Source organism: Ovis aries, chromosome 9 (assembly GCF_016772045.2).
Source record: "Ovis aries strain OAR_USU_Benz2616 breed Rambouillet chromosome 9, ARS-UI_Ramb_v3.0, whole genome shotgun sequence".
Taxonomy (NCBI): domain Eukaryota; kingdom Metazoa; phylum Chordata; class Mammalia; order Artiodactyla; family Bovidae; genus Ovis; species Ovis aries.
Window position 1 is genome coordinate 43,496,263 of NC_056062.1, and position 14,225 is coordinate 43,510,487.

Genomic DNA, 14,225 nt, shown 5'->3' on the forward strand with positions numbered 1-14,225 from the left:
TTACCTTTGCAGCTTTTATTAGAAATATAAATATTCAGCATTCTCTTACAGAGCCAAATTGATCAAGAATTGGAAAGATGTTTTATTACTGAAAGGTTTACAAGGAAAAGTTGGTTCAAAGAGCTTACATATTTTTGTCTCACCCACCCTAGAGAATGATATTCTTTTTAGCTCAAAGCACAATAAAATCAGTATGGTGACTTATGTCTACTTCTTCAAAACATTTTCCCCTGGGTCTATACTCTCTATAAAACACTGTTAAAGACACCTGGAAGTAGAAACTAGAAGTATAGGATGCAAATTACATATTGTCGCCGTTACTGCATATGAATACACTGTGTGCATGCTAATTAAGGAGTCTGGGCGCTCTTGCTGTACATCCTCTACATCTCAATCTATATAAAAATAAACAAATGGTATCAGACCAATGCTATGGTATAGAATACTGTATTTTTATTTTTTAATTTTTAGATTTTTAAATTCACTTTTGTGCTAAATACAGAATATTTTTAGCCAAACGCACCGTTTCATTTCCCAGCAATGTCCAACAGTTTCCTATTGCTATGAGCTTGCTGCGCTAACTGATCGGCCTTGGTCATTTCCAAGACTTCTCGGAGGAGATGGAAGGTGAGATCCAGGGAAATGGGAGGTTCCTGGGATCGCCTCTTCCTGGCGGCTGGCGCCTCCTGGCGGCTGCCGAGGGCGTTCTCCGTGACGCGTTTCGCGGGACCTGCTGGGCTGTCGAGTGGGCGCCGGGGCTGCAGCAGCGCTCGGAAAAAGTTGGCGGCCACCTTGTCCGGAGAAAGGCGACTGCTGCTTCTGCTGGCGAGAGGCGATGCGGCGGGAGAGAGGGGAGCAGCCCGGGTCTCATCGAGGTTACCCAGGCGGAGGAAGTATTCCTCCCCAACGCGGAGTAGGGTGGGCAGAGCCTGGGGTTCCTGGGGCTGCGGCAGCGGCTGGAAGAAACTCAGGGGCTGGGGGTGCTGCGATGCCTGCCGGGCACCCGGGATGGGCCCCCGGCTGAGGAGGGCCCTGCATGGCGGGGAGGGCAGCAGAGCCACCAGCAGGACGCCCACGGACACGAGCAGCGGCAGTCGCATGTTAGGGGGCGCTGATTGCGGTACAGAGGCGGGCAGAGGGCGGAAAAAGAGAGGAAAAAAGAGAATTATCAGAGTTAAGCTCCACTGGGAGTTTCCCGCAGGACGACACCCACAGACCCAGCTCCCGGCGTGGGTGGGGTGCTGTCCGTAGTGCTGAAGCGCCCGAATTAGGACTTCCAGAGCTGGAGTGAGACCAAGAAGGGGAGCAGCTTGGAAGGGCAGGGCGCGGCAAGGCTCAGTCCCGCTCCAGGCTGGAGCGACTCTCCTTACAAGACTCACCTAGGGAGGGTCCCCGAGTCCCCTGTCTAACGATTCCCCCAGACCAATTCCCCGGCCTCTAAAGAAGACCTGCAAATTCGTGGTCTCAAGGGCTCTAAACATTTCCCCCTCCCCGCGACCCCACCACCACCCTTTCCGGATGTTTCAGCATTTTTCTCCAAACTGAGAACTGCTGCCTCTCCTTCCTCTTTTCCCATCCCTGCCCTTGGTTCTCTCGGTGGTCGGGATGGATGGGGGCTCGTTTACACAGACAGCAAGGAATAACGGCCAGTTCAGGTAATGCTGAGCAGCCGTCTAAGTTTGCTTTTAGTAGCATCTCAGCTACTATCTATCGGAATCCTGTGGCACGGGCGCGCACAAACGCGCGCGCGCGCGCGCACACACACACACACACACACACACACACGCACACACACACACGCCTAGGAACAGCCGGCAGCACGGCGCACACCCTGGCAGCTCAGGCAGTGCAAAGTTGGAGGCGCAGTTCCGTCTAGGCGCTCCCTACCTTCCGAGGTGCTTCTGCAGGTGAGCGAGGCGCAGCGCTTCTCTGCAGAGAAAGTCTCTGGGGCTTTTTTTTCAGGGATTCTCTTCCCTTCTCCTTTCTCTTCCCACTCTGTTCTTTTCCTCTTCTCTTCCTGTTCTGTCTCTCCACGGACGTGGGCTCTGAGTTTCTCCACACCAGAGCCTGGAAGGGGATTTTATAGTGTCGACCCTCTTCAGAAACCACGCAGCATCTGCCTAATAAGCTGACGCTCTCTTGACAGCTGGATTGCGCGCTGCCTCTGCTCCTGCATAAATCATAGGGCCCTGCCCGGGAACGAGGGGCAGAATTTTTGCTATCTCAACACTGAATCTCACATCCAATTATATCAACAGATATTTATCGCCTCCTTGATGACGTCAAAGAGCCCTAAAATGGAAGGGCTTCTTATGACTTGTCCATTGACAAAAATTCTTGAATGAGATTTCCCAAGTGTGAAGACATACTGGCCTCTTACTAGGAAAGGCCAAAGGGAAGGTCAGAAAAGAGAGTGAATGGGAGGGGAGAGAAGGGGAAGGGAAGTCTATCAACACACAGTCCTGTGATGGGGGTAACTCTGGACACTTCTCTCCCTTCTCCCACCTAACTCCTCTGACCTGCTGTGCCAGGCAACTCCTCAGCATCTGAAAATATCCCTCTGCTAGAGACAAAATGCCCCATTAACTTTCTGCCTGGAAAAGAATGAAGAACAAGGAGATGGGATTGCAGGGACATCCAGCTTTTAAAGCTCTAGATGCTTTATCCTCCCAAGAACAGATAAAGAAATTATGAGTCTGCAGAGGTAAGATCAAGAAGTCTCTTGAAACACTGCTCAAGTTTTTAAATGATGCAAGAGCTACTCCCATGATGAAGAGGCAGAAACCAGAATCAGTGAGGGGTGCAGCAAAGATTTTAAGGTTTTCCCAGAATCTCACTGTTCCTCCTTGTTCTCTTCTCTCAGAATCTCAAATTAACTGCGGACCTTTCTGTTCCTAAATTAGAGAAAGGGGCAGTAAGAGGTAACTGAGGTAAACAATCTTTTTATCTGGTCTCCTTAATGCAAGCCCAATGACAGAAGCATCCATTCTAACTTCCCATTCTATATTGAGAAAGACTTAAACTGCTTGATTGTAGGGCTGAATTTATCAGTTACATGTTTTCACTGATGAATGTTGAGCCTGTAAAAATGATAATCTCATTCATTTTACTTCCAAATACTATTAACATCCATGACAGTGCCCATATCAGGAGTACCCAGGTTGTTGTTGTTTTAATTATTTCTTTTTCTAAATTCAAATGTGCTACATGGGAACCTGATAAATACATAAATGCTCTCTGGCACTACCACAGAATTGAATGCCTATAAAACCACACTAATATTTCAAAATAAACTGATATCACATAGGTGTGAGGTTGTTAACCTCTAATTGTGCAAATTTTGTTTGTTGTTTAGTCACTAAGTTGTATCTGACTCTTTGGTAAATTTGTGGACTGTAGCCTGCCAGGCTCCTCTGTCCATTGGATTTTCCAGGTAAGAATACTGGAGGGGGTTGCCATTTCCTTCTCCAGGCGATCGTCCCAACCCAGGGATTGAACCTGCATCCCTTATATCTCTTGCATTGGCAGGCAGGTTCTTCACCACTGAACCACCTGGGAAGCCCAATATATTCTGCAATTCAAAATGCAATTCCAAACTCTAGTGTCTATGATTCAATTCAGCGTCTAGATAACCATCAAAGTTGTTTATCAGAAATTTCCTGTTCCTCATTTCTGGTTACCTCTGCTTATTCCTTTGTAGCTAACATGACAAATGATATAATGCATATTTCAACTTCCAGTTTTGAGTCTATACTAATTCACAATTGCTCCAAGAAACAAAAGGAAGGTAAAAAGAAAAAAATTCTGGCTGTTTCCAGAGAAGTCAGTGCATAGTTGGATCACTGTACTACGGAATGGACTTTTGACATAAGAGAACAGAGAAAGAAACATGTCTTCGGGGGAAGATGTGAGTTGTTACAGAAGATCATAATTATAAAAACTAGCTGAGCTTTTAGAAGGAAACTGTGTTTTATGTTGCTAAGAAAATAATCTTTCTCTGTCCCCACTGACATATTTCAGCTTGGGTATCGATCTGAAGGTGAAAATCGGTTTGGAAGGGGAAGTTGAGGTAAACAAATACAGAAGTAGAACTAAGAAAGGGAAAGACCACAGGTTTAGTTGGGAAGACTTGGGAGGTTCCTGCAGAGACAGTGAAAGTGTTGGCTGCTCAGTTATGTTTGATTCTTTGTGATCCCATGGACTGAAGCCCGCCAGGGGATTTCCCAGGTAAGAATACTGGAGTGGGTTGCCATTTCCTTCTCCAGGGTATCTTCCCAACCCAGGGACTGAACCCATGTCTCCTGCATTGCAGGTGGATTCTTTACTATCAGAGCCACCAGGGAAGCCCCACTGAAGAGCCAGCTTATTCCAGGCTTTGACTGGCCCCAGACCTTCTGAGATCTCTCTCCTCTTTGGCCATATGGAGGATGCTGATTTAGTATAGCTCCCTCAACACTGCTGAATCCTTGCTGTGAGATTTTCCTTGAGCAGGTAGTTGGTTGGGAACAGTGGCTCTCACTAGGGGTGAGGAATAGAAGGCCTAGATCTCAGTGGAGGAGTTGTGCAGAGTAATCCCTACTCACCACAATTTAACCAAAAGTTAGATCTCACCAAATCACTGAGCATTCACATCAGAAATGACTGGAAGAAATCATTTGGTTTTAACGAGAGCCAGAAAGGTTAAGTGACTTACGTGAAGTCACTCAGCTTGTGATAAAAGTCACAATTAGAACTCATTCCTTTGACTACCCACCTGTATTATCTCCATAATATCACAATACCCTTTGAACTTCCTTTTCCAGTAGAGACGCAAGAATAAATTAAAATGAGAAGATGAATCTAAGTGAAGCAACATGTTCACACACTAATCCTGAGTTACCTTTTCTCAGACTTTCCGTATATTAATAAATCACCTAAGGCAAGAGAGCACAAAGATGCCCTGAGCATGTTGATTCCCCAGGCCCCAACCTCTGTGCACGCACTGCAGTGTACCGTTCAGCTGAATCTCATCACTGTAACATGAGGTTTTCAAATGCACTGCCAACTTAAGATGCATTCATTTGATTTTTCCACCTTAGTTTACCTTGGAAAAAAGACATCTTTTGATAAAGTATAGAGCTTATGTGGTTCTCAAATTAATGATACAAATGTGTGATTGCAGAAATAACATACTGCAAGAGGACTTACATATACAGAAAACTAAATAGCCAAGTCTGTAAAAAAGATTCAATGTTACATGTAGGAATAAATTCTTCAAAGGAATCACTGGAGAACCAACTTAAATGCTTTCAGAGCCTAAAAACTAGCCAAGAAACATGGGCACAAAATAGGGATTACTTCATGCTTCCAACCATATTTTTCAATAAGAACATATTATAGGGTATAGTTAAATTTTTAAAGGCATGGCACAGCAGTTCAGTGAGTAATGAAATATTAGGAATAATAGATACCTGCTGGGCATATTTCTGCTGTCTGCATCTCCCTGACTTTGAGGAGATCCCAACACATGCTTCTATTAGCAAGTTCATAGCAAATGAAGACAATCTCCAGATTTGTTAACTGAAACATTTGCTGAAATGAATCTACCATCTCCAATGACAGCCTTTAAAAATGCCAAGGGTGGATAGGTAGTTTGGTAATTATAACTTCCATAGGTAGCACTAGGGAAAGGACCTCAAACAGCACAAATATCTAACTGCTTCACCAGTAACTGTAACTTTTACTAATCTATTCTGATTATCAAAGCCATTCATCCTCCTTACAGGAGACTTACAAAAATTGGAAAAGTATAAAGTAGAATACAAAATCCCTCACATTCCAGAATATATAGTCTCCTTAATATTTTGTTGTTTTCTTTGAGACTTTTCTCTGAGTGCATACATTTCATGTAATTGTATTAAGACTGTGTTCCTAATTGTGAATTTCTGCCTAACAACAATTCCTCCTAATCCTCTTAGAAACTTAAAAGTTAACTGGCTGGAGGAATACTCCCACTCGTTTCCTCAGTAACCACTCCATATCCTCAGCTCCCCTTCCTCAGCCGACCTTTTGCAAACCCTTTACAGCCACTTCCTCTTCCTTGCTTCTTCAGACACCGCTTCATCTTTCCTGCTCTCCTCATTTCAGAAGATTATTAATCCCGCCCACCTCCTTACAGTCTTTACCGTGTTCTCTTCATCTGGGGTTTATGCTAACACTTAAATGAAGTCTCAGGGCAGTGTCTGGGGATGTGTGTTGGTAAACATGACTGCATTTCAGAAGACTTCCTGAAATGCAGTGTGCAGAGTAAATTGGAGGGGCAAGGAAGTGGGCAAATGAGTTATGGTCTTTGGGTCATTACTGCTGGGCCCCTATAGAATGAGCATCACATGCCAGTGGTGGCGGGAGCTGTACAGGACAGTGGCAGGGTCTCCTGTGGATCGTTCCAGGAGCCCAGGACACTAACTGTGGGCAACCACGCTCCTGTCCCAAGGCTGGTGATGGTAAGGCTTCCTTTCGTTTCCCCATAAGTCAACAATCAGCAGCCAAAAATCGTCCCTGGGTGCCTTACCTCCTTCCCTCAGAAAATGGAATGTTACCATTCCCAATGTTTGTTGTCTGTCCCTTTATCTTTCCAGAAGTTAGGCAGTAACTGACCCTGGGGAGATGACTCAGAGCACTGAAAAGGGGACAGGTTTCTGCTTCTCTAACAAGCCCTTGTCTTGATAGACATGACTGACCTTTCTATTTACATCGTAATACATCAGATTCTCTGTTTTAGGCTCCAGATAATGGATGGAGGGCAGTGAGAGGATGTGTGTGAACTTTCTGTCATGAAGGGCAATTTGCAGGAACTAATCATCTTACAATACAGTTGGTCATAAGAAAGAAATCCATCAACTCAGCATCCTAATTAGGTATTTATATTCATGAACATTTCTTGACTCTAAGGAAATTTTTGCCAAAGAACCCTCCTAGGAATGTTACCAGTGTTACAATGGGAGAAAAATGAGGGGCTGTTTAAAGTTTTCATTTACTTGGCTGTGCCTGGTCTTAGTTGAGTCACCTGGAACTTTTAGTTGTGGCATGTGAAATCTTAGTTCTGTCATCTGGGAACTGACCAGGGATGGAACCCAGGCCCCCCGCGTTGGTAGCTTGGAGTCTTTAGCCACTGGACCACCAGGAAGTCTCTATTTACAGGAAAGTTAAACACATTTTTTACTGCAAAATTTTCTAGTGTTTAAAAAACTTTATTCTCTAGTGTAAATCCCCAAGTCTTCAGCCTCTGCCAGGTATATTTGACCACAGAGCATGTTCATTCATTCTGAGACAAGTTGGGAGATGCAATAAGCGAAGACATTTTGAGTTCAGCTACACTTTCTTTCTTTACCATCCATATTTAAGTCCATGATTAAAGCTGCTAATATTTTACTTCTTCTAGGGGGATAATTTCAAATGACACATTTCACCCTTGAAGAGAGTGTTTCAGAGTATGGACACAAGTCTATTTCCAGTATTTCTGAGGATCACCTGCCAGGGAGGGGTCATTTTACAGAAAGGAGCTGCTGAGCCTTCCCTTGCTACTCATGTAACAGACTGTTTGCACTTCCCGGTCAGGGAAAGGAGTTGGTCTCTACAGTAATTTAGCCCAGGGAAATCTGTGAGCCCACCTTGCAAAGGAGGACCTTCTTTGGGTGTGAAAAGGCAGAAGTTTCTTAGACAAATTGCAGTTGGCGATGTCAAGTTTCTTCCAAAAGGAAATTTGATTATTCAAGACGCAGTAGGTAACAAGAGCTGCAGGGGTAGACAGAGACAGGCAGCCAGTACTCAGGAGCTGTGGATCTCAAAGCTACTGGCTGTGGTTTCAGACCTTTGGTGAACCTTGCTACAGGCTCTATTCATCTCCCAAGGCTTTTGTCAGCCATCTGTGGGAAATGTGATGTTAGCTTCCAATGTGAAATCTACAGTTAATTTTTCATGTGTGTGTGCTTGTTAATCTGTCTTGCAGCTTGTTGTGAGCTCACTTCCCACTTCTTTGTAACTTCTAGTACACTGTTTACACAGGCTGTGTGTTGGTTCTCAGAGACTGACTACGTATATCCTACCTAAAAGAAAGGCTGAGACTTCCCCGGTGGTCCAGTGGCTAAGACTCCACAATCCCAATGCAGGGGGCCTGGGTTCAAACCCTGGTCAGGGAACTAGATCTCGCACACTGCAACTTAAGATCCCGAATGCTGCAATGAAAATCCCACATGCTGCAACTGAGACCCATCACAATGTTTAAAATAAACATTTTAAAAAAGAGAGAAAGGCTACCTCAGTTCAAGGTGGTCTCATAACTCTAAGTCAACGAGCCCTTGAAAAGAGGGTTGTATGAAACCTATGTGTGGGAAAGAAAGGATCTGTCTGATTTGCTACATTCACTTTTCTCTTTTGCATAAAATTTGGAAATGATCTGAACAACAGCATTCTCAGGATAATGGAAAAGATTTAACAGCCTCAAGCTGCAGTGAAGTTTAATGTTCCTATTCATATAAAGTTAAATATAGATACATACTTGAGCTCCATTTCATTTTCCAACTTGTTTTCTTTGTACTTTAATTCTTAATAGCTGTGAAGTTCTGCCTTGTGCTAATGTACTTTTATCTTCCCAGCAACAACAATAATTGCGATGAAGGGATTTTTTTTTTAATTTTCAAAGAGAAGTAAAATTATATAATCTGATAGATTTCTTTTATAAAAAGAGTTATGCAGACTTTTGAGGCAGAATACTAGATCTGATTTCTTTTTTATAAAGTTATTCATCCTAGTGTCTTTATATGAAGATTTCACTAAGAAAGAAGCCTTGCAAACAGAATAAAGCATTCACCTGACTCTCTCTTCCTAAGGAGATACACTAGATTTCTGAGTATGGTAGCTGTCACATTACCTCAATACAGTTTTTACTCTATTACTTCCAAGCTGGGTGATCTTGGACCTGTATTTAAAATTTCCACACTTACTTGTCAAATCATTCTAAAATGCCAGTTTCTCTATTTTCTCCTTGTAGGGCTGTGGAGTGAAATGAGACAGAATATAAGAAGCATTCAGTGAACACTGCATCTGTTGCTCGGCTAATGACCTGGCTGCTGTTTCAGTTGAAGAAGGTGTTTCCATCCAGTCTCAGCTCCTCAGAGCCTAGAAATATGTCCGGTATTTATTAGGCTTGATACAGGTCTATTAACAAAATATAATAAGTATAATCATCAAGTTTTTCTTCTTCTAATACTGGAGGCTTTTTGATATCCAGCTGATCTAAAAAAATTTTTTTTAATTAATAGACTTAATTTCCTAAAAGCAGTTTCAGGTTTATAGAAAAATTGAGTAGAAAGTACAAGGAATTCCCATATACTCTTTCTCCCCTCAACCCTCCTTACTGTTCAGTTCAGTTGCTCAAACGTGTCCAGCTCTTTGTGACCCCATGGACCACGGCACACCAGGCCTCCCTGTCCATCACCAGCTCCCGGAGTTAACCCACCCCTCTCCTCCTCCTCTGTGTCCACAAGTCCTATTATCAACATCCTGTACTGATGTGGAACATTTGTTACAACTGATGAACCAATACTGATACACTATTTTTAACTGAAGTCCACAGTCTACTTTGGGTTCACTTTGTATTGTACATTCTGTGAGTTTTGATCAATGCACAATGGCAAATATCCACAGGACTACATCACACAGAATCATGTCACTGTCCTAAAAATCCCCTGTGCCTATAGTTTTGCCTGCTCCAGAATGACATAAGGCTGGAATCATGCAACATGTTCCCTTTTCAAACTGAAACCCTTTCAGAAAGAAACCCTTTCTTTCACTTTGCAATCTGCATTTCAGGGTCCTCTCAGTCTTTTCAAACAAAGGTACATTTTTTACTTAGGAATAGCAATATTCCCTGGCTGAGGACTCTCTACTTAATGTCTGCTGGCTTAAGGACTATTTCTGTGTTGAAACTTAACTTATTCTTAACCTAATCATTTACTGATTTAACTGAAAGTAGGTGCACTCACAGGGGTACTCTGCATCTTAAAGAGGGGTTAAAAACAACCATTGACATTGATAACTAATATAAAAATACAAGGATATATACTTCTCTTTTCCATTCCAGGATCAGGAAGTCCCTCTCTTCCTGGTAGGAGCCTCCATTACCCCACAAGTGGCTATAGACCTGTCAGGGTCTCCAGATGAGACCTGGATAACAAGGCACAGTGACGGAGGATTCATTTTTTCTTCTCTCTACGCCCTAATTGCTTCTGGGGAACCTTACTATCATTCCATTTGTAGTCTCTGCTCTAAGATCAGGCAATAGCAAATAGTCATTCATGATACATTTAAAAATCTCTTTTGTTCATCTTATCTCTCTCCCTGATCAAGCCCTGGAGGGGTCCCCCTTTTCCCAGATGGGAGAGAGGGTGGGAGGGAGTGGCATCAGCACAGGCGTGGCCAGCTTCAGACCAGCCTGTTCCACCAGATACTCTGAGAAGCCTTTCAATTTCCTTTTACTTTTTCTTAATGTTTACACCTTTCAAGCACAAACAGTATGTCTCTCCACTGGTCTAAATTTAGAAAATGCACAAATCTATTTGGATCTTTCAGTGCTTTCTTAAAAGCCATCTCCCTGGGCACTTGAAATTTTCACAGGGCTTTTTCTGTGGAGATAAGGAATGAGGAGGCTCTTCAGCAAACCCCTGAAGCTGGGTTGTCTGGGTTTCTCTCTTGAGTTGCTGTTTCCTTCCTGTCCTACTTCCTGTCTAATCCTGGGGGGCGGCTCCTGACCAGACAGCACAGTGCCACAGGGACCCCCATCCCTAATCATGGTTTCTCTTGTTTACACTTATAGAAGCACTGCCCTCTTCATCTCTAATCCTCACTGGAACCCTACGGAGAAGGAGATGTTATTTCCACATTCCATAGATGCAGAAGCGGAAGCTCAGAATGGGCCGGTAACTTGGCTGATGTCCCCCAGCTGGTATGTGGAGGGATCCTGGGATCCTGAAGAGCTCCTCTTCTCTATCCCATTCCTCTCGTTCAGGACTCCCAGGAGCTCTGGGAAGGGGTGGGGTGTCGACACATGCTTCTGAGGGTACCAGCACCGTATTTATGCCCTATTCCTTAGCTGTCTCCTTCCTCAGCACCAAGTGCTAGATGTGACTGAGGACTATCACACTGTTAAGGCACACATCACACAAACGAGAACACTACCCCAAATGCCTAAGCTCAGCGCCAACAGCCTTGGAAACTTACCCAGGCATTACACACAGTCATTCTGCTGTTTGCTTTTGGTTTTTCTCCTTAATTTTAATCCTCACACCTCTTCTTTATAAACTATGCCAAATATTCCCTTCTGTCCATCCTTTGCTGCCATTCCTAGAGCAATTCAGACAATCTACTAATAAATGGCAGCCCACTCTGGTGTTCTCACCTGGGAAATCCCGTGGATACAGAAGCTGCAGTTCATGGGGTCACCAAGAGTCAGATACGACTGAGCACTCAGGCACAGACTAAAAAGTGTGCTTACCCGGGACCCCAAAATAGGTTCCCACCTCTCCATGTCTCTGGGCCTTGAAAACATCTGTGTAGTTTCTCATTCTATAATGGAAGTTATAGGTTGATGTTTATGCTTCACATCAATTTCCAAATTAATATTTGCTCTATCATCCTGCTAATTGATATGCACCTTTACTGAAATTTCAAATCAGCTTTTTGAAGTGGGAGGAAGGCAGAAAGCAACTTGCAAATTCTGTGCATAATGAAGTAAGGAACAAGCTCCCATAATGAAGACAAACAATTATACAACATTTGCATGATTCTTTTTTCTCACAACATGAGACAAGACACGGTGGCTGATTAGCACGCTGCCTTTGCTGCGAGTCTTGCTTCTTCTTTCCCCACCATTTGGTAGGATTCTCAGAGCCAAGAGCAGGTCACACTGCTTGGTCAGAGTTTTCCGATATTATCCTGGGGCCTGCTGGGCAGTCAAGACCACCCTGTCAACTTCAGCCTAACGCAGACTTCTTACTCTGTGACACAACCCTGGGGTTGTGTCCTGCAGCTGATACACGTGTGCTCTGAGTGAGGCCCCCATTCAGGTTTCTAACCACTGAACTCAACTGGCCAGAGAGGACTGAGAACAGTTCTCACTCGTCCCTAGAGTATTTCCTGAGCATCTACTATGTCCCACCTCCGCGGTTGGTGCTCGAGATGAAAATGAACAAGGAAAACCCCTGCTGCCCTTGGGATATTCACTGCCCACCAAGGAAGACATGTTAGCAACAATGACATGCACGGTGAGTGCTCTATGCAGACAGAAGGCAGTCCACACTGATGGGGGGAGGGGGCAGGGAGGGGTCAAGAAGAGCTCCCCAGAGCAGGCAATACCTGAGATGAAACTGGAAGGAAGAGCAGGAATGGCCAACAAGCAGAGGAAGGGTGGTCACTGCAGACAAGACAGCCTCAGAGGGAAAAGAAGCAGAGCTAGAAGGATGATTCAGTATGCCAGGAATGACAGGCAGTTTCCTGTACTGAGCGAAAGTATAGAGAGAGGAAAGAGCCCCAAGGCAACGTAAGAGAGGCCAGTCGATAAGGGCAAGCTCCAAAGGACTCGGAATCGGACATGTGATCTTGGGCTAATGGGGAGTCAGTGAGATTTTAACAGGGAGATGACAAGGAAAGATGTGTTATTTCAGAGAATACACTCAGGCTACCTGGACCTCACGGATATCATGTAAAATGATTATGATAAGGAATGCTTTGGGTGCTTGCTGTGTGCTGGGCCCAGCGCTGGAGAAGACACCAGTGAGAAACCCTACAATCAATGCAGGCAAGCTTGGATCTGTCCACAGTGCCTCAGAAGCTGTCAGACAGCCTGTCAGAAAGTCTTCTCCAATTCAAATCCCAGCCCTGCGACTTCCTAGTTGTGTCACTGGGTAGGTCATGTAACCTTTCATGCCTCAGTTTCTTCATCTGTGAAATGGGGCTACTAGTAGACCTCACCTCATAGAGTTATACTGTGAGGATTGAGTTGTGTGCAAAGTCCTCAGCATGGCTCTGAAACAGGAAGTGCGTAGGATTTGTTCTCACTGTCTCAACTATGACAGGGGCTCGAGGTGGAAGCCGTGGCCTGGAGAGACATTAAATGTGAGAAAAGGCAGGGTGTGGGACAGAGGAGGAAGTCCAAATGAATCCCATCATTTTGTCCTGGGCGATGAGACAGATGGTAAACGCAGCAGGATAGTCTGGGATGAGAGGATGGCTAGATTAACTTGGGAAACATTGATATTGAAGAGCCAGGGGATGTTCAGGCAAGAATATGTAGGGATATGAGCCAACAGGGGAGAATGGGCAAGGCTGGAGAACTGGAATCCTCAGCAAGAGGTAGAAACTGTGGCTTGGAATGGCCCAGGGGGAGCAGGACGAGACGAGGGACCTGAGAAAACCAGGATAAGGGGCAGCTGGAGATCACGGGGGAGACTGACAAGGGCTAATTCAAGAGCAAGAAGGATCATCCAGAAAAAAATAGTACCATGAGGCCAGGCAAGGGGTAGAGCTGAGGTCTCGAAGGAGAGGAAGCCAGAAAAGCAAAATGCTGCACAGGAGTGCCACGGTGTAAGGACTGGGAGAAATCCAATCAGTTTGACAGCCTTTTGGTGGCTGTATCAGTCAGGGTCTAGTTAGCAGAAGAGAAACCACACTAGTTATTTCAACAGAGAAAATTTAATATAAAGAATCAGGTTAACAGGAGTTAGAGCTGAAAAGGCGAAAGGGAACATGGAGAAAAGACAGAGACTGTTAACTACAAAAGCAATGATCTCCCTGAGCACCAGGGAACCAAGGGCAGAGATGGGAGTCGCTGGGATCCAGAGCCTTGGAGAAGAGGCCCCCTCCTGCCAGAGCTGGGTGCTGCCCCCTCTGCAGCTCAGAGGGATCTCAGAGAGCTGGACTCAGGGGAAGGGTCCCACTTGGCTGGTGCCTTAGAACCAGGAGGGTGGACCCAGAAGAGCAGGAGCTGGGACCTCTGAGGATGAAGTCAAGAGGGGGCTCTGGGGTGCTGGCAAAAGGAGGACACTGGACCCAACTGCCACGTCTGGCATGTGGGGTTGCTGCTGTGGAGGTACTAACCAAAACAGCAAGCAGCAGGGAAGAGCAAGCCCTTCCTGTCCCCCCATCTGCTGGTCTCCCCCTACTGCTCCCTCCCAGCAAGACTCAGATTACAG

General features: G+C 44.9%; 1 protein-coding gene across 1 annotated transcript in view; it reads right to left on the reverse strand.

Annotated features, from left to right (window-relative positions):
• CRH (corticotropin releasing hormone) overlaps positions 1-14,225 on the reverse strand; it is a 75,609-nt gene continuing 61,384 nt past the window's right edge. Inside the window, exons 2-3 of the mRNA XM_015097787.4 lie at positions 1,888-2,067; positions 1-1,111 (exon numbers count right to left, since the gene is read on the reverse strand). Of these exons, the coding sequence (XP_014953273.3) occupies positions 528-1,111; positions 1,888-2,067 (764 nt within the window). The 3' untranslated portion in view covers positions 1-527. The remainder of the gene's footprint in view (positions 1,112-1,887; positions 2,068-14,225) is intronic.